Here is a 19066-nt window from a genome sequence, read left to right on the forward strand (position 1 = left end):
TACCTCCCTCGCACGCATCCGTACGTCACTCTTTCACGTATTGATGACGCGGAGCATCAGCACCAGCCGACCATCTCGGAGACGTATCCCTTATACCGTGATCAGGCGCAGCGTGGCGCGGTACGTCTTTCGCAACTTGAATTATTAAATCTTTTTTTTATAAAAGATCGATAACAATATTACTCTGCTTCCCATTACGTATGCAGATCGATCTGATCAACTGCGCGGAGGTCGAAGCTACATCTCAGATCACGTTGCTTGAACGTGGAGTACGTGTACCGGACGCACAGTACAAAAACAGCTTTCGTAAGATTCAAGACAACTTGACGCGAGCGTTACGTGCACTGACATGTCGTGGTAGAGACGACGTGGGGACCTCCAGTTCGTTTCATGCGTCCACCCACGTGTACACAGCTGGCCCGTCGACCTCTGCAGCACCACACGCAGCGTCCAGCGGTACTGCCGCTAGTTCCAGCTGTAAGTCCTTTATAATTGCCATTTCGATCAACTTTGATTTACACGACTAATTTCGTTTGTTTTTATAGTCATGCACTCGACGGCAATGGGACCTCCTCCTGCAAGAATGGAGCCTCAGACGTTTGGCGCCTATGCTCCAGGAACATCTCTCTCGTCGGGTTCGACGCCAGTTGCTTCGTACTCTCAGGGCTATACTCAGCATGCATGGTCGATGGGAGCTTCTGCACACGGTGGTCGATTCGGTGTGCCGGATTGGGACGACTGGGAGGGCGGCTCCACTTGGTCGGAGTTGGTGGGCGGCGGCGCCAGGCCTGACATCATTGGTCCCTCCCAGACGTATGACGCTCCAGGTGCACAGTCCCAGGATGACCCGTTCACGCCTGCACCTCCTCCGCCTCGTCCTCACCGTGCTCCAGATGCATTTACGTACTCGGAGGACCACATACGCCGACGGACTAGGACTAGGGGGAGGACGAAGAGAGCGCGAGGTCCGGGACAGGCGGGGTAGATACTCCTGATTCGGTGGACTTTTTATATTTAAACTGTTTTTGTATGATACTATTTTCTTTTTAATTGGTTGATGTATCGTACTATCGTAATATTTGGATTCTACATTGCAAAACGTTATCGTTTAACCATCTTCATACGAGTTTTAGATACAGTAATTTTCTTCGTAAAATTGAATTAAAATTTTATATGTATACAAAAGAGTATGGCGAATAAATATTGTATTTGAAAAAAGTCTGAATTTCAAATAGTTTATAAAACATAAATTCCAACAATAAATAACAAAAAAGATAAGCAGGGGCACCTCCCGCCCACTGGCCGGGTGGGATGCCTGCCTCAGGATCTCTTCGCGAATAAGAAACTTTTTTATTCACGAAAAGATCCTCAGGAGGGGCCTGGAATTATTTTTAGGGCGGGAGTTCTCCGGCCCCACGTCTTCCGCCCGATAAACGGGCGGGAGGTACCCATTTTTTCAATTTTTCCCAACCGGCACCTCTTTTTCGAATTTTATTTTTTTAAGCCCTTTGTTAAAAAAACCTCGTAAAAAATTGAACCCACTCATCTATCAGGTTGACATGCTGTTCCTCCAAGGTCTTGCCCTGCTCCTCTGGGTCAAAAGATGCACTGTGCCCCTGGACGTCAGCCGTGACCTGCACATCTCGCAGAAGTCCCCCATTGGCTTGCTGTAGCGCTGCCTCTTCTTGCATCGGGTCCCACTGGTTCACCTCGTTATCATTAGTTTCATCAGAAGGGAAAGAGGGCTCTGACACCACCGGATCGGTCTCGAGCAGGGTCTTCTCCGGTACAACTGTCTGCTGCACTGCTTTCGGCACCACTGCCCTTCCGCTGTGGTTACCGCCACCACCCTCAACAACAACTCCGGCGACCTCAGCTATGGCTCCTCCAACCTCGCTGGCATCCCATCGCCGGTAGCCACCACCCTGCTGGGAACCATAGCTTCCTTGCCTGCTGCTACCAGCTGCATCTCCCCTTCCTCTGGCAATGTCATGCCAGGATGCTGGTGGGAACTGCATCTGTGAGCCCCTTCCGCTCCCACCACCCGGCGGCGAGCAATCCCGGCGACGCTCCCCCAGGCGATCATGAACAGAGACGCGCCGAGTTCAGGCTGGCCATCCAGAACACCAAGATGCCAAGAGAAAGTATGCTTAACTGGCCAATCTTCATCAATGGAGTCATCAGGAATGCCACTAGTCGCGCACACGTAGCTCTTCCAGGATGGCTGCGCTGATTAGTGTAGTAAAAAACACAGTCGATGTGAATGATGACCTTGCAATCTAACATTGCTGCTGCCTCATTTCTAAGCGCAGGTAGCTCCATGTTCCCAACACGGGTGAAGAAATCATTGTGGAATTCTTCAGTGAACTCGATGGGTTCCTCAAGCCTAAGCACGCCTTCCTTTGCAAACCCATCCGGATCCGGAGTCCAGACCCAGGCACACACACGAGCTTTCTCATTCTCAGTGGGTGTCTCAGTGTCGATGTTCTCAACAAAAGTAGGAGGAAAAAGCTTGGCAATTGTCTCCACTTGGGCAGCATGCGTTGGAATTCCCTCAATGCAAACACGTACCCGATATTTCAGCTTGCTCGTCGCAGCTCCAATCTGTGAATATATATATATATACACACACTATTCCACTCACGGTATATTGATTATTATTCAACAAACCGGCGGCGCTGCCCACAACTTCGGCAAGCTGAAATTATAACCCACCGCAACCTCTAATTATTATCCCTCCCGCAGCACTATAATTAATGCAAATACCGTAATGACGCGGTATGCAAACTAAATAATAAGTAAAAAGGCAGACCACCTTTTACTGTCCACGTTTATTTCAGTACATGGTATGACCTAAAATCTAACTATTGCAGTAAATGCGTATAACCCTGCAAACGAGAGGAATGCACCAGGGCCGTAGTAAAAATTCACATCCAAGTATGTAATTAGATGGCCAAATTTTTACAGACAAAGCAGAGATACACGAGGTCGTAATTCTCAATTAACACATATATAAAAAAACAATAGTATTTTTACGGTCTTAAAAAATCTGCCAACGACTACTAGTTGTGGATAGGGACCCGGGATTGCTTGAAACCCTCGGAAATTGCACCACAAATTTTGCTCACCCGAGAAGGAAAACAGAAGCTCCCTACACCCCCAACCACCATTGCGTCAGGTGCCTCGGTGGATCCGCCGGAGACATTGCCATCCGGCCGCCGCTGCCGAAACACACTCTGCATCTGCCATCACCACGTCCGCCTACATCGCCGGCCGGTTCTACCAGCGCATCGGGGCTGGATCCCTCACCGTGGGGCGCTCCCAACTCGCCGCCGCCGTCACCCGCCGCCCAGTGTGTCCCCCGGAGATATTGCCTGGTGGCCGCAGCCTTATCAACCCCCCTCCACAACTCGGGCACCAAGGCGGTTCGGCATCACCAAGTCTGCCTGCGTCGCTGGTCGGGCCCACTGGCGAATCAGGGGTGGATCCGCGCATCTTGACGCCACCCAATCGGCGGTTTTGTTCGACTCCCTCGATATTCGGCAGCGCAAAGCGGTGGTGCAAGTGACCTCGCGGCAACGGGCAGCTGCAGCAGGTTCGTTGTGTGTTCTTGTGTTCCGAAATACGTTCTATTGATGGTGTCTAGATGCAAGGCACGGATACGAGATTTTTTTTTTAAAACCTTGCTGGAGCACTGCTATGTCATTTAAGAGAGAAGAAGAAGTTCCAAGTTCTTATAATAGAGATATTACATAAACAAAATGCAACTCGAACTCTAGAGAATAAAAGCAGTGTCTAAACTTTAGAAACAAAAGATAACTCGGGGTCACCACAGGCCAACTTCCTATCATTGATCTCCCTCTTGATCTCCTGCATGACCTCCACTGGTGAATCCACCTGTTGGTTGAACACCCGGCGATTCCTCTCCTTATATATTCCAAGCCGTGTAGATCACCATCGCAGCCTTCATTTTTCTTGTCTTCTTAGGCAGCTTTGCAAGTTCTCTCTCCCATCAGTCCAAGATCTGCATGCTTGGCTGTGGTGTGTTAACTAAGCTCTGTGTCCAGCTGAGCATTCTGCCCCAAACCTGCTGGGCAAACTGACTGCAGTATAAGGTGCGATGCCGTTTCCTGCTCGTGGTTACACAGCGGACAGATTGGGTTGCAGGGCCATTGCCGGGCCAAGATCTTATCCGCTGCTAGTATCTTACTTTGCACGAGTAACCATGCGAAAAACTTGTGTTTTCCTTCCGCTTCCGCTTTCCAAATGCTGTCCCCTCTGAAAAAACTATAAGATCCTATGAACTGTGCATTATATGCAGACTTGGCCGAGTATGTCCCATCCGCTGTCCATCTCCACACAATACTGTCAGGTTGGTCAGTAAGTTGCACAGATTGCACAAAGTCCCACAGCTGCACAAAGCTCGCCATTTCTTCCACTGTCTGCATCCTCCAGAGTCCCCTCGTCCAATTTTGCTAGTGTATTTCCTCTCTTACTGATTTGTTCTTCCTCCATGCTCTACTCGAAACAAGTCTGGGAAAACATCCATAGGTGCTTGCTCATTCATCCAAGAGGATTGCCAGAAGCTAGCCTTGGTTCCATCTCCCACTGTTACTATTGTGCTTACTCTGAATAACTGCTTATCTACTGCATTAACCGGCGGTTCAATACCTACCCAAGGTCTGTCAGGTGATGTCCATTGGAACCATAACCACCTCGAGCGCAAAGCTCGGCTGAAAAGGTCCAAGTCCAATATTCCTAGCCCTCCAAACTGTTTTGGTCTCATTGCCTTGCTCTACTGCACTAGGAAATGTCCTCCATTTGCCTCGGCCATGCCTTTCCATAAGAAGTTCCTTCTCAGTTTATCAATCTTCTTGATTGCCCACTTTTGCAACCTGAACACCGTCATGAAGTATGTGGGAACAGAGGTGAGGACCGAGTTGATGAGCCTCAGCCTTCCTGCTTTATTCAGCGACTTCCATTTCCATGTTGTCAATTTTGCTCCCACTTTGTCAATGAGCGGTTGAATGTCCACCCTTCTTAGCTGTCTGACATGAAGAGGGAGTCCCAGATAAGTACAAGGGAACTCCTTCACCTGGCATTGGAAAGCTTCCATGACATGGTGTAGATCTAATCCATCACAACAAACTGGATAAACTGCACTTTTCTCAGTGTTTGTGATCAATCCTGAAGCACAGCCAAAAGCTCTCAAAATATTTTCTACCACCTGAACCTCCTCACTGATTGGATTGAGGAACATTGCAGCAGCATCTGCATACAAACTGATCCTCAGCCTTGCATTTCTGTTGGTAATTGGTGAAATTAGACCCTCTGCAGTAGCTCTATTTAGCATCAACTGAAGTGGCTCCATTGCTAGTATGAAAAGCATTGGAGATAGTGGATCTCCTTGCCTCAAGCCAGTTCTGTGTTTGAACCATTTCCCCCTCATTCCATTCAAAAGTATTGAGGATGTTGTTGTGCCCAACAAAGTTGTCACCTATGATCTCCACCTTGAACCAAAGCCCATTTGTTGCATAACTTCCTGTAGATAATCCCATCGGCATGAGGTGCAGCCTTGGGCACCCCATCAGTCAGAAGCCCCCGGCCCAGCGCCGCATTACGCAGCTCTAGGCGCTCAAATAGGAGAAGAAACGTGGCTTCCTTCATCTTGGTGACGAACAACAGGTGCTCCGGGACGCGGAGTTGCCGTAGAACATCCCGGCGCACCTGCTCACAGGTGAGTCGCACCCGAGCGTCCAGCTCCTGGGAGTGCAGCTGGGTGTCGCACCTCGACCTGGGAGTGCAGCTGCACCTCGCGCTCCGCATCCCTTATGGCGACCGTGCGCCCAGCGCAAGCAGTCACCTTCGCCGGGCGTCGCTCTGGCTCGCCAGGGATGAACTCCATCTTCTTCTCCGCCTCCGGCACTGCCTCCAGCTGATGTCTCCCTTCCCCTCGGTCCAGCACTCTAGCTCGACGCTCTTCCCCCGAACCAGCAGGCCGGTGTGGAGCTCTGCAGTAACGAGCTTTGTGGCCCGATTTAGAGCACAACACACACTTGGGAGGATCCCTGCACTGTGCAATGCGATGGTCTCTTGCGAAGCAGTTGTAGCAACGGTTCTCAGCTCTCGCTCTGAGGAGCTGAAGCAGACTACCAGCTTGTGGAGAATGAGGACCCAAGCGCTCCTTGACGCTCACCCTCCTCCAAAGCCGGTCATGAATGCTCCGCACCGGCCTAGCTCCTGGACAAGCCCATACCGTAGCCCTGCCTAATCTCTGCTTTCTTCTCTCCTCACTCCAGCCTGCCTCACCTATCTTCTCCATAGCAGCATTGAATCGTGGCTTGAAAGTCCTGACGCCGACGAGTGCTTCCTTGTAGGATACTCGATGAGCAGACGGCTTGACAACGACCGAACGCAACTGCTGCCCTGCACCCAGGCCTCCTTTACTCCTTGCCGGGGAACCGCGTCCGAGTTTCCGGCCGTCTTCAATGCACCGCCGAAGCGGAGCAGTAATGGAGATCCAGCGCTTCCTCCACAGACCCCTCCTGGGACAGGTTCACCGTCGGTGGGTCACCGGCTGGTGCTTTCAGTGGTGGTGGTGCCGCCGATTGGTCATCGGCCGGCGTGGGTGACGTGGTGGCCCGTGAGCGCGGGGTTCCCGACGGGCTCTCTCCTCTCTCCATCTCAGCGAGTAAGCTGGAGTACCGGGTACGTGTTTGCATACAAGGAATCCCTGCTCATGCTGAGAACGTAGAAACTGCAAGTCCATAACAATATTGCTAATGATTCTATTGATGTAACATTTCTAGAAGATATCAAACCGTACGAAGACACTAATAAATCATGAAGAGACATAAAAATCTCTGTACTCATCCGAAACATCTTGTAAAACTGTCTTGGACGCTTGAAGCACTTCATGACCCAATTATAACCATATTCTGGATCTTCTTTTGCTCTATTCAGCTTTGTTAGCATATCGCTCATTGTAAAGAGCATCCAGATTTCCAAGAAGAGTACGATGTTGAGATAACTCATTTAGTGAAAAAAGAGACTGCTGCCCTTTTCTAGCCAGCTCTTCCATATTCGCATCCATATACATAAACAAAGTAAATTGTTCAACAAATATAGAAATAACGCTTTCAACATACAAGGTAATTGGTTCGAACATACAAAACAAAAAACAAAACTGGTTCCAACGTAGAAAACAAAACTGGTTCCAACATACACGATAATTATTCCAACATACAAGAACGTAAGCAAATAAATGGTTGAAACACAAAAGAAATTGATCTATGTGGCCTTCTTCATCTTGTGCTCCCTCTCAATCAAATCAAACCTTCCTTCATTTGTTTCAAGCGCACCAAGTATCTCTGTAAATTCAGGCTTCATGATTAATAAGGTAGCTATGTGCATCAAAGCAGTTTTTTCTTGAATCCCACAATCCTTCACCATTCTCATAGCTTGTGCAATAGTTGGAACAGGGTTGGATTGTGGAGGAGCTGATGATGCTTCAAGACTTGATCCAATTTTATCAGCTGCACTTTCAATCCTCATGTATGTGTTCTTGTGCATCCAAAAAATGGACTCTTCTCCTCCTCCTCTTCAATCGGACTAGACAATTGTTTGCGCTTCTTTCCTGCTGGTTTTGGTTTCTCATTGGGAGTAATCTACCATTGTGTCCTCATCACTTGAGTCACTTGAAGAAATATCTCCCGGATATGATGCGGAAGCACCAGTGACATGCACCTTCTCAAACAGCAGATGTAAATCATCAAGTTACTTCGGCCCCCGCTTTCGAAACTTGATATGGACGCACTTGATACCTCTCTCTGGGTTGTTGCATCGCTGTAAAATAAATTTAGCAAGGTCAGAAATAAAATATAATAAAGACAAATAGAATTTCCTTGAAAAAAACAAAACTTAACTCACCGCAAGATGTTCATCCCACCACGTGTTAGAACAATCAATAGTTTGATTCGCATCATCCCATCCAAGTCCAGTGGCAGCGTTTTTCAGTTTCATGAACACGGTGTAATCTTTTTTCATGTTATCTAATTTATTCTTCAATTGTGACCTCACTAGTTTCAACCCGGTTCTTGCAAAAAGCTTATCCTCAAGGTTCTTCCAACCAGTTCTAGTAAAACAGCCATTTGGTCTATTCCCAAGACTAAGTTTCTCCTTGCAAATGTCAATGAAGTGCTTCAAAGTGGGGTTATCCCACACCGCCTTTTCACCCATCACTAATTTGAGGAACACAACTGCTGTTTTTCATCCACAAGCAAACGATGTATGCAGCAACACAAAGTTGGATAAATAACTCCTCTTACCAAGACTGTAAATTAAAGAGGCTTAAGATGCACTATTTAAAGCAAAACTTGAGTAATCATGGGGCAACTTGACAGTAGAACTGAATAGGAATTACCTCACAAACTGTGTAGAAAGCAGGTGAATCCAATGAGAAACCCAGTTTGATTAATGCCTGCAGTGAAGATGAATGTAGTTAAGAAGAAAAGGTCTATGAAATGTTGCTCATACAAGGAAAAGAGGTGTGTAGAAAAAGTGGTGTGCGTAACCAACACAATGAACTAAAATTATTGAAGATACACATATCAACTAATCAATGCAAAAGCATATTTCTAATCCATAAATATTTATATTAAATTCTCTATGGTTTGTATGAATTTGTAGTGATAAAAACATAGCATATAACTGATATTTAACTTCAACAAGAAAGTCACACATTTACCACACACAATTTACATATGCAGAAAAGTATTTCTTAGCAATCAACATAAAAAATTTACCAGCAATTTTTAATAACAGAAACTATTTATTTTAGCCATAGCAAGACAAACCGAAGAAATAAAGATCTACAATTATGTGCACAGCTTCTGGACACGAGATTTTTTTAGTGAACTACACATGCAACAAGTAAGCTACTGCATAAATTTCATGATTTTTGGAGTAACAGATCTGAAGAAACTAATTAAACATGCTTAATCACAAACTAAATTCTAGGAGGGGCAAAAAGAAAATTACACATGCATGAACATTTTTCCTCTGGAGATCTTGATCTAAAAAAAACTAACAAAACTGGAGTTGTTAAGATTTTTCCACCCTGTCAATTTTAGTTGATGTTTCATACGATTGAGGGAGTTGTTAAGATTTCTAATAGATGTATTGGACTGAAAGTAATTTTGAAGACAAAATATACCTACATGTTTTATTTTTGCTTCTAAAACTAAACTTTTGAAAGCAATTGACACAAAGTTTAGATTTGACTGGATTACGATCAAAATGCTAAGTACGTGTGACTTTGTGAGCATAGAAGAAACATTTTTTTCTAATATTCTACTTCAAAAATACTTTGCGTCTAGACTGACATAATCAGGGATGTACCATTGCAGCCTAGTTATGAAAATATACTCTCGGATATTATAAGAAATTCAATGTAAAACTCCTGTAAAAATTCCTACGTTCGAAATGAGGGGAATATGAGATCACTTGAGAAACCAGGTGCATCAAAACAAACAGCTACAGTATCCAGCCATTCATCGCAGTCCAGCTAGGGGAGAGATCACCTGTGGATCGCTCCTTCTGGAGAGGCTTTTGGGTGGCAACGGTAAACCATCCGGATTTCCGATGCTTCCCTTCTCCCACAGATTTAGTCATGAGCACCACAGCTTGTATGCTCGTGGAACCAATTAGAGGAGAGGGCTGCGGCCACCAATATCTTTGTAGGCAAAGGAAATTCAAAGTTTCTTTGCGGCCACCAATGCCCGGCTGCTGCAGCAGCTAGGACCCCAGGCCCCAAGCCCAGAGTTCCAGCGTGCCCGGGAGGAGCCGGGGCTCCCAGCAGAGCGGTGCAGGGCCGCGTAGGGGCGGCGCGCGGCCGGGGAATCCTCGATTCCAGGCGAGGCGGTGGTCGGAGCTCGTGTAGGAGGGGTTGGGGAGGGAGCTATGGAGGTGAGTGAGCCTCAAGTGCGGGGGATTTGAAATTCATGGAGGAAATCGAGCGGATATGGCCAGCGACGGTGAGCTGCTCGAGGTTTGTTAATGGTGGCCGGAGGAAGAAGAAATCTGCAGTGAGGGAGAAGAAAGGGGAATGGGGCCCTCACACGGGTTGGCATTTCGCGACGTTCTCGGATCGGAGGGGAGGAAGGAGGCGTACCTGCCAGGAGCACCACCAGCAGCAGGAGCTCGGCGCTTGACAGCGGCACGGCGGCTCTCGGGCGCTCACATGAATCGTATCGACAGCGCTTCTCGTCCTCCACGCCGGGGAGGGCGAGATTGCGGCTGCCTGGGTGGCCGCCGGCGAGGGGGAGCGGCGCTCGGCTGGCCGCAAGAGGGGAGACAGGGGTAGATCGAAGCGGAGGGAAGTGGTGGGTTTCCTGCGTCAGTCGGTCGGAACGCGGAGAAGCTATTCATGGCCTGCTGCAAAAGGATAATGCGCAAACGCGGCTGCGGTGGGATAATCTCGTCAGGAATGTCGCGTGTTTGGTTCGGCTGGCGCGTTCGAAACGCGAACGCTCGGTGCCGACGCCCAACCAAACGGGGCCTAAAACCCTGGTGTCAGTTGTGTGACTTGTAGCGACCACACAACTCTCTTTCCAACTATATAAACATGTGCGCCGCATGAGCTAGCCATATGCTATATTCAGAAGACAGAAGCCACGTTTAATTTTGCCGTCTCTGATTTACTGAATCACCCTGCCTTTTTTTTTGAAGGGCTGCATCACCCTGCTTTGATTTGCCAGAAACATGCCATACGAACACAGGAAATTTACAGATCCTTTTTGTGCAGTAATGCATTTTCCCGTCAGTTGAAAGCATTGTGGTTGCTCCTATTCTTCCATATACAGCACGATGTGCATCATTGTGGCCCTTTCCTTTGTCAGTTTCGATATCGATAAGATGAACCATTCAGGCCCAGTATACCGTAGTTGTGAGTGAACTCTGAACAATAGCCACTCTATTTTTGTGACTTGTACTATTGTTACCTACCATCATGCTATCAGAATTCGTCTCTTTTGTGCGAGAATGACAGGTACCTCCCAACCAAATCCGGTATTTGTGTGTTCATATGCAATCTACCAAACTATCATGATGCCTCAAGTTGTACACACGTCCACGCCGTTTTCAACCAGCCTCGTCCTGTCTGCTCCGTTGAAAACTTGTCACACATACATATACATGCAAGAACTTTGCAGTTCCTGAACTTTCCAGGGGTGCGGTCTAACATGACACACTCTCCAAATAGAACTAGTCTTTGGCGGCTGTTCCTCCTAGTCTGAAAAGTATTTCAGTGTCAATCCAATAATGATGTTATTTTCGGAAAACAAAACCCACTTCACGTACGTAAGACTAGTTGCTGGTTAAATAAATATATTACGTGAATATCTAATTACGTTTTCTATATTTTGAGTAGGATGCAAATGCATTTTTATGACGTAATAACTAGGGTGGGGCAAGCTGTTAGATGGGCCTGGGTTAAATGAATCAAAAAAAAGTAACACAAAGATGGGCCTTGTTAGAACAAGCAATATAGACCCAGTCACAGACACCTTGTGACAAAGCATGATGTTACCCATCAGCTGCAGGCACGCACTGGGGAGATTTTCTGAAGCAGTAGTTGGTCCATTGACTGACTGTTCTAGCCCCGGGCATGTCTGTCAAGACTGCAAGCACGGTCGTTAGCGGCGTCCGGATCAGTGAGCGTGCTTTGCCAACCGGCTCAGCAGCATATCCCCCGGCGTCTGGGCAGCGGCAAGGGATCTACTACGCGTCATCTATCGCGGAACCGGTCACAGCTCCGCCGATGAAAACGAAGGCTGAACTGGTGACAAGACGACAGAGATTACAACGGGAAGGATGGTGGCGGTGTGGAAGAATTAAACCGGTGGCCGTGCAAGTCATCCTGGAGCCCGGAATTTCTCCGAGCCGGGCCGGGCGGTTGCGCCGTGGACGGAGGGCGCCATTTGGTGGCGCTCCAGCGGCGTAGGAAACAAGGCAGAGGCAGCGCTGTAAGTTAGCGAGCTGCAGAACACGATTCACCGGTGACAAGGACGTCCTCCTTTTTTTTGTAATGCGTCCTTGTGCTTTGCATCGTGACAATGACTAGGATACTCATGTCGCAGAGGAAAAAAAGAGAGCACAGAGCAGGTTGTGTGTGTGTGTTGCCAAAGAGAAGCAAAACAGTGCTTAAGATAAATAGAAAAAAAAATGGGTCCCTGTAGAAATCCAACGAATTAGTAGTGGAGGCGAGACCATATCCTCGGGATGAGTTGCTGCAATTCCTGTGTCCGCCGTGCTCGCGGTGGCATGGCCGCATCCGGCGGACGTGAAGCCGCGTACGCACCGCCCCGCGGCCCCTGACGCGCCGTGCCACGGCAGGTCTCTTCTTCCCTCATGCCCCTCCCGTGCGGCATTCGCCTCGGTCCAGTGCTCCCTCCATCTGCCCTGCCGGGCCGGCCGCGCTCCCTTCCCATCCAGTGTCACTTTCACCGGCCCCGCGGCCAGGCCTGGTCGTCGCGGCTGTCCACTCGATCGACATGGCATGGGATCGATTTGGAAAGCCAGGACCCCGACCCGGCCCGGCCTCCCCTCCTCTTGGTCGCGCGCGTGCCGTCACGGCTCATCGCGACCTCCATTTATCAGGGTCACGCACGCACGCCGGCACTCACGACGCTCCCTCCCCCTGATTACTCTCGCCTCCTCCGCCTCCGCCTCCGCCCCCGCGCGCATTTACCGTCTCGCGGACGCAGACGCGTACGCCCCGGTGCGACCTTTATATCCGCCCGCCGGCAGCAACACCGCGCACGACGCTCTCGACTCTGCTATCCCGGTGCCTGAGTGCTAGCACAACTGACCAGCACAGCCACCAGCATGGGGACGACGGCCAAGAAGCCGCCGCCGCCGCCGTCCCTCCCGCTGCCGCCGGCGCAGTTCCTCGGCCGCGCGCGGTCGCGGGCGAGCCGGGTGGCCGACCTGGGCGACACGGGCGTCGCCGCGTGGCCGTCGGGGCCGCCTGACACGCCGCCGCGCCGCTCGCCCGTCACCGTGCCGTTCCTCTGGGAGGAGGCGCCCGGAAAGCCCAAGGCGCCGCCGCAGCCGAGCGACGGCGCGACCGGCGCTCCGGCTGCCCCTGCGGGCCCCGTCGTCCCGTCAGACGTCGGCGCCGCTACTTCTACTACTACTACTACCCTTGCCACTGGCGCCGGTGATCGCGACAACGGCGGCGGCAATGCCATGGCGCCGCGCCCCGCACCGCTGAAGCTGCCGCCGCGGCTGCAGCGGGTAGCTTCCGCGAAGCAGCGCGACGGCTCGCTCTCGCCCAGGACCGTGCTCCACGGCTCCCACTACTACGGCTGCGCCGGCGGCGGCAGGAGGCCGCCGAGGAGGACCGCTAGCGGCTTCGCTGCGTTCCGGAGGACTCCGAGCGCCGGCGTCGGCCTCTTCTCCCGGAGCAAGACCACATCGTCGGCGGCGGCGGCGGGGACCAAGAGGAACAAAGGCGGCGGCGGCGGCGGCCACGACCATCTCAGCACCGCGGCTCCGGACGCCCCGTGGGGTTCGCCGGCGGCGTCGTCGGCCTCGTCCTCGTCCTCGTCATCCCTGTCCGCCAGCTGCTTCGGCGACGACCACGGCCACGGAGGCCACCGCCGCGCGGCCGACGGGCGCGAGGACGGTTCGTCGGAGGAGGACGAGTGCGCCGGGGGGTCGGTGCGGATCACCAGGTTCAGACGGAACCGGAGCCTCCCCACCATGACCACGTCTCACCTCTGGGTATGTCCTCGTCTCTGCTCTCCATGTGCCTACTTCTTGCTCTGCTTCCTTGACCGAAGTCGAAACCGATCAATCGAGGGAAGGGCGTCAGCGTCAGCAGGGTGAGGGACGAGGGTGAGGTCTAGTGGACAGAGATGGGGCTCGCGCGCTGTTGTGGCCGTGCTGCGGAGGGCAATGGTGGCAGCGCCAGGAGGCAAGGGCGAACGCGAATAGGACGTGCGCCTAGGTGCTCTGCATATCTTAGCTATACCATAGTCATGATCTTTTTTTTTAAAAAAAACATAGTCATAATCTTTTGTTGAAATGGAACATCAGAAATGAAATTTTGGGTTTAACCTATAGTTTTCACCAAAAACATCGATCAATACCTTACAATTTTACGCCATCAAAACCCAAAACCATTTTCCTTAATTTCGTTATTATGAGCCCAATCGCCCACTCAGTGTGGTCTATACTTCGCTTTCATCACAGTTCAGTTTCCCTGGAGTCGTGATGCATGAAACACCCTCGTTCAATGTTGACCCAAACATTTTGTTCAGAGGAATACTTGTGCAGCATGGTGTTTTCACGCTTGCTTGTTAGTAGTAAATAGCAAGACACAGCATGCGTGTCCCGTATCATTGTGCCATCATGTTTCAACCCTTCTGGATGCCCACAAGCCAGAAAATCAACTCGCAAGTCCAAAGTGACAAGCACCTCCCAACAAAATAATCTTGCATGTGAACGGTGTCATGTTGACCATATATGCACACTCGCCTTTCCATCAGCCTCCTTCACTTCTTCAGTCGTTCTACCCTATCTACTCATCTACTCCGTTGAAAATTGTAACATGCATAACACTGTACCTCCAACCAAGTACTGAGAGATTCTAGAAGATAACCGTTGAAATGAAATGAAGAAAAGAAAGTGAATAGAAGCCCATCTCCGATGGGTTTTGAGTTCAGAGTTGGTTCCTTGCAACAAAAAAAAAGGAATGTATTCTCACTCCATGCTTTTGCATAGTTGCATGAAATGTTTGATATTCCCCCATATGTTCCGATAAAAGAAAACTACTATGTAGATTGAGGTACTATACCCATTATCTAACAATGCAGATTTAGTTAAACCTATGCTCTGAAACTTGGCCTAGATTTCAGTTTGTTTTTGTACGCCACTGTGACAGTTTTGTTCCGCATGATGATCACATCTATACTACTTATGTTTGACGTCACATATGCAACTGCAAATGTTATTGTCGGCAGGCAAGTGTCCGCAAGAGCTTCAAGCAGATCACTCCATGGAGCTAGATCCAAGTTCGGCGATCACGAGGTACTGACGCCACTGCAAAGTAATCGGGGGCGCAAAGTTGAAACTGTGTGGTGCCACTGCCGCCCATGGTGCATGGAGATTTTAGGAAGTGTACAAGCATATGCAGCAAGGCAAGCACGGCTCCATGTATATAGCTAAAAAAGTTTGCAACGCACGTTGCCAAAGTTGCACAGGCCCCAAACTTATATGTCTCAGGTCTGGACCGTACCGACAGACTTGTTACCTGTCGATCGTGTGTGGTACGTACAGCCGATTGAGCCAGTTCATTCTCGAGATTTGATACGTCAATAACTGCTCCTTCCGTCCAAATTGTAGATTGTTTTAGCAAATCTAGATATATAACTTTTATTATTTATCTAGACATAGTGTTTATCTAGATGTATAGTAAAAATTATATATCTAGATTTGCTAAAACGATCTACAATTTGGAAAGGAGGGAGTAGAACCATGTGTTCACATATCAAGAACAAAGTAGTCGTATATATAAACGGCATCATGAGCCATTATGAAAACAATCAAACCAAAAACTTCTGATCTTTACAAGCCAACAAAACCAACTCTTTCCTTCACTAGTTTTTTATGTGTATCCCGTGACACTGCTATGACGATGGTGTATCTGCCCACGGACGGCTCGGTGCGCAGCAGGCCGGCCTCCATGTGGCGATGAACGCCGGAGCTATAGGTTTCCTGCTGCCTGCACGCGCATGCAGCAAAGGGTTGCCATCGTCTTCGGAGAAACGGAGGGAGCGCGAATGAGCTTTGCTTGTAAGTTGCAACGGGCTTCTACTTTACTGACGTTGCTCTTGATGAGATATAATGCTTGATACGTTACTCTCGGTGGCAGTGACAGACACTACTCTTGTTCCTGTGTGGAGTGCACTACCATCTCGAGGGAGAAAATGACCTGCAATACAAGAGGCCGAGAGCACTAAAATAATTCTTTTTTCCAGATAGGTCAAATCCTAGTGGCAAAGGATCTTGGCTGTTGTAGAACGACAACTGTTGACATTGGTTCCAAAGTAAACAAAATGGCTGAATTATTGAACAAACAAAGTTTGAATTGGAAACAGAAGAAGCACACACTGATGCCATTCCCATATCCTTTGTTCGTCTATAGGAAAAATAAAGACAGAGATGCATGATACTGCTGCTAACGGCAGAAAAAGGGTCACGAGGAAAAAGTTGAAGTCCATGGAAAGATCATATCAATATCAAATAAATAAATTACCCACAAAACATGCATCCCAAGGTCGTTTGGACCATTTCTTCACCGTTCCATTTGGGATTTTGGCTGGGCGCATAGCCATCGCTCGGCCCGCAGGGGACAAATGGGCCGCGAAGGACATCTCCGAGTAGTGTACAGACTATTTTTCTATATATAAATATTTTCACGAAGTCAGACTAATTTATTTGTCCAACAAATAAACTTATAGGACTAAAAAAGTTTTACAAAAGAATTAGATGAAGTAGGGATTATACATGGTGCTGATAATCTGAAGGATATAAGAAACAGGAAATGCAATTTTTAAATTCATAAATTATGAGAAATGCTTAAGCTATTTCAGATGGTCTGTTGAAGCAAACTTATAATATGGAAGTCATAAATTCAGCTTACAAGTTTATCAGAGGGAAAATTCCCTGGAAGGCCCTGAAGCAAATGACGCTTCCTTCTATGGCCCTAGAAAACTGAGACACCCTTCTGTGGCCTCCTTTTTATTTTCGTTCCCTTCCACGGCCCTCCCGTTACATCTGCAGTTAAATTCCAGTTAAGTGGCTGTGAAAAGACCATACTACCCCCGGGCAAGAGAGAAGGACGCCGAGAACGCCGGTGAGCAGTGAAGGACTGCAGATGATGGACCACACGCTGGATTTAGTGGCATGCTACCACGGCGCGTGCCGCTCGCCGCCCGCGCGCCCGCCGCCCGGCGGCCGCAGCCCTCCGCCACGCGCCCGCCCGCAGCTCGCCGCCTGCCAGCCGCCCGCCGCGCGCCGCGGCTCGCCGCCGCCCGCGCTGCCCGCCGCGCAGCCCGCCGCCCGCCCGCCGCCCGCACGCCGCCCGCGCGCCGCCGCCCGCCGCCCGCGCGCCGCCCGCCCGCCGCCGCTCGCCCGCGCGCCCGCCGCCCGCACGCCGCCCGCGCGCCGCCGCCCGCCCGCCGCTCGCCCGCGCGCCCGCCCGTGCGCTGCCCGCCCGCCGCCGCCGCCGCGCGCGGCCGCCCGTGCGCTGCCCGCCCGCCCGCCCGCCGCTCGCCCGCGCGCCCGCCCGTGCGCTGCCCGCCCGCCGCCGCCGCCCGCGCGCCCGCCCGCGCGCGGCCGCCCGTGCGCTGCCCGCCCGCCCGCCGCCGCCCCGCCCGCCGCCGCCGCCCGCGCGCCCGCCCGCGTGCGGCCGCCCGTGCGCTGCCCGCCCGCCCGCCGCCGCCGCCCGCGCACCCGCCCGTGCGCTTCCCGCCCGCCGCCGCCGCCCGTGCGCTGCCCGCCCGAGCGCCGCCCGCCGCTCGCGCGCCCGCCTCCCGCCCGCGCGCCGCCGCCCGCCGCCCTCCTCTGCTTCGGGGCTCACGGGATAGGATGGGGGAGATGGGGTCGTGGAGTGGCAGGGGTAGTTCAGTCTAAAAAAATTTTGTTTCTCATCTCAAACCTCAAATTCTAACGGATTGGCCTAACGGATCTAACGGAAGGCCATGGAAGGGAACGAAAATAAAAAGGAGGCCACAGAAGGGTGTCTCAGTTTTCTAGGGCCATAGAAGGAAGCGTGATTTGGTCCAGGGCCTTCCAGGGAATTCTCCCTTTATCAGATGGCCTGTTGAAGCAGTACAAAAGTCTCATACTTTATCATCAATCTACTTTGTCTAGAAATTATATGAAAGTTCTCAAACACAAGAATGCAATTTTCAAATTATTTTGACAAACAACTAAAACATTTCAGGAGAATCATTTATATTTTATAGAATATTATTTTTAAGAGGAATAAATTCAATATGAAATAGTTACATGATTTCTCAAAAATGTATGAATTTGACAATTACTTAAAAGGTTTTTAGAAACTTCTACTATCACTAGTTTTCAAAAATATATTCACAATAAAGTCTGCTTTGAATGGCTTCCCTAGTCTACCTGTTTTTTTTTATGAAACATTATTTTTAAAATTTATTCATAAGAGGAACAGATTCCATATTTTGAAAAAAATTATGAATGCCTTAACTATTTCAGATGAAGCAATTCCTCTTGCAAATAAATTTCATAGCAGTATACGTAGAAGGTACATGGAAAGTTACCCAATTTTATTATTATTAATCTATTCTGCGCCATATTTATCTAAAACACACGAAGTGCAACTTTCAATTCACAAATTTCTGACGAATGATATTTTAGAATAACAAAGATATTTAAATTTTTATTTACTTTTACGTTGGAGCTGCGGGCAGATTCATATTTATGCACAACTACTTGTTCTTTCTACTATATATTATAGGGTCGTAAGTGCAATGAATTCGAAATGATTTGAAGAATCAGTTGAATTCAGAGTGCACGCTGGAAGCAGTTTTAAGGGAAAATGAGGTGATAAATTAAAACTTAAATTCATGATTGCTCAATATAGTTCAAGCTGGAAGCTGGAGATCTAATGATGACATAGATCGAGATGATGCAGAATTGAAACCCAGCAAATTCAACTATTTTCCAGAATGAAAAAATCATCGGAAACAATGCGTAGTAGCAAGTAATTCAATCATGTTCATAGCTCAGATAACCATGCATCATTTGCTACTTGATTAAGGTTACTATAAACATATGGGGTTACTACACATGCCACAGGGATGCGCGCGCCGGCCTCCCAAATACCATTTCCCGTGCAAATAGAAACCAAAACATGAACTGATTTGCACCCATGAATAATATCCATCCCTAGCTAGTTAATCTTACTAGCGTGTTCCCATGTCCGTATATGAACTCTTCTTTAGACGACGACCTTGCTTACAGT

At 49.5% G+C, this 19066-nt stretch overlaps 1 protein-coding gene across 1 annotated transcript; it reads left to right on the plus strand.

Annotated features, from left to right (window-relative positions):
• The first annotated feature begins 3117 nt into the window (after positions 1–3117).
• Positions 3118–15444, plus strand: LOC112895552 (translation initiation factor IF-2-like). Its single transcript, XM_025963516.1, has 3 exons — positions 3118–3595; positions 11595–13785; positions 15027–15444. The coding sequence occupies exons 2-3, from the start codon at positions 12886–12888 to the stop codon at positions 15069–15071; spliced, it is 945 nt and encodes a 314-aa protein (XP_025819301.1). The 5' UTR covers positions 3118–3595; positions 11595–12885; the 3' UTR covers positions 15072–15444.
• Positions 15445–19066: the final 3622 nt, after the last annotated feature.

The sequence above is a fragment of the Panicum hallii genome, chromosome 5 (genome assembly GCF_002211085.1).
Source record: "Panicum hallii strain FIL2 chromosome 5, PHallii_v3.1, whole genome shotgun sequence".
Classification (NCBI taxonomy): Eukaryota; Viridiplantae; Streptophyta; class Magnoliopsida; order Poales; family Poaceae; genus Panicum; species Panicum hallii.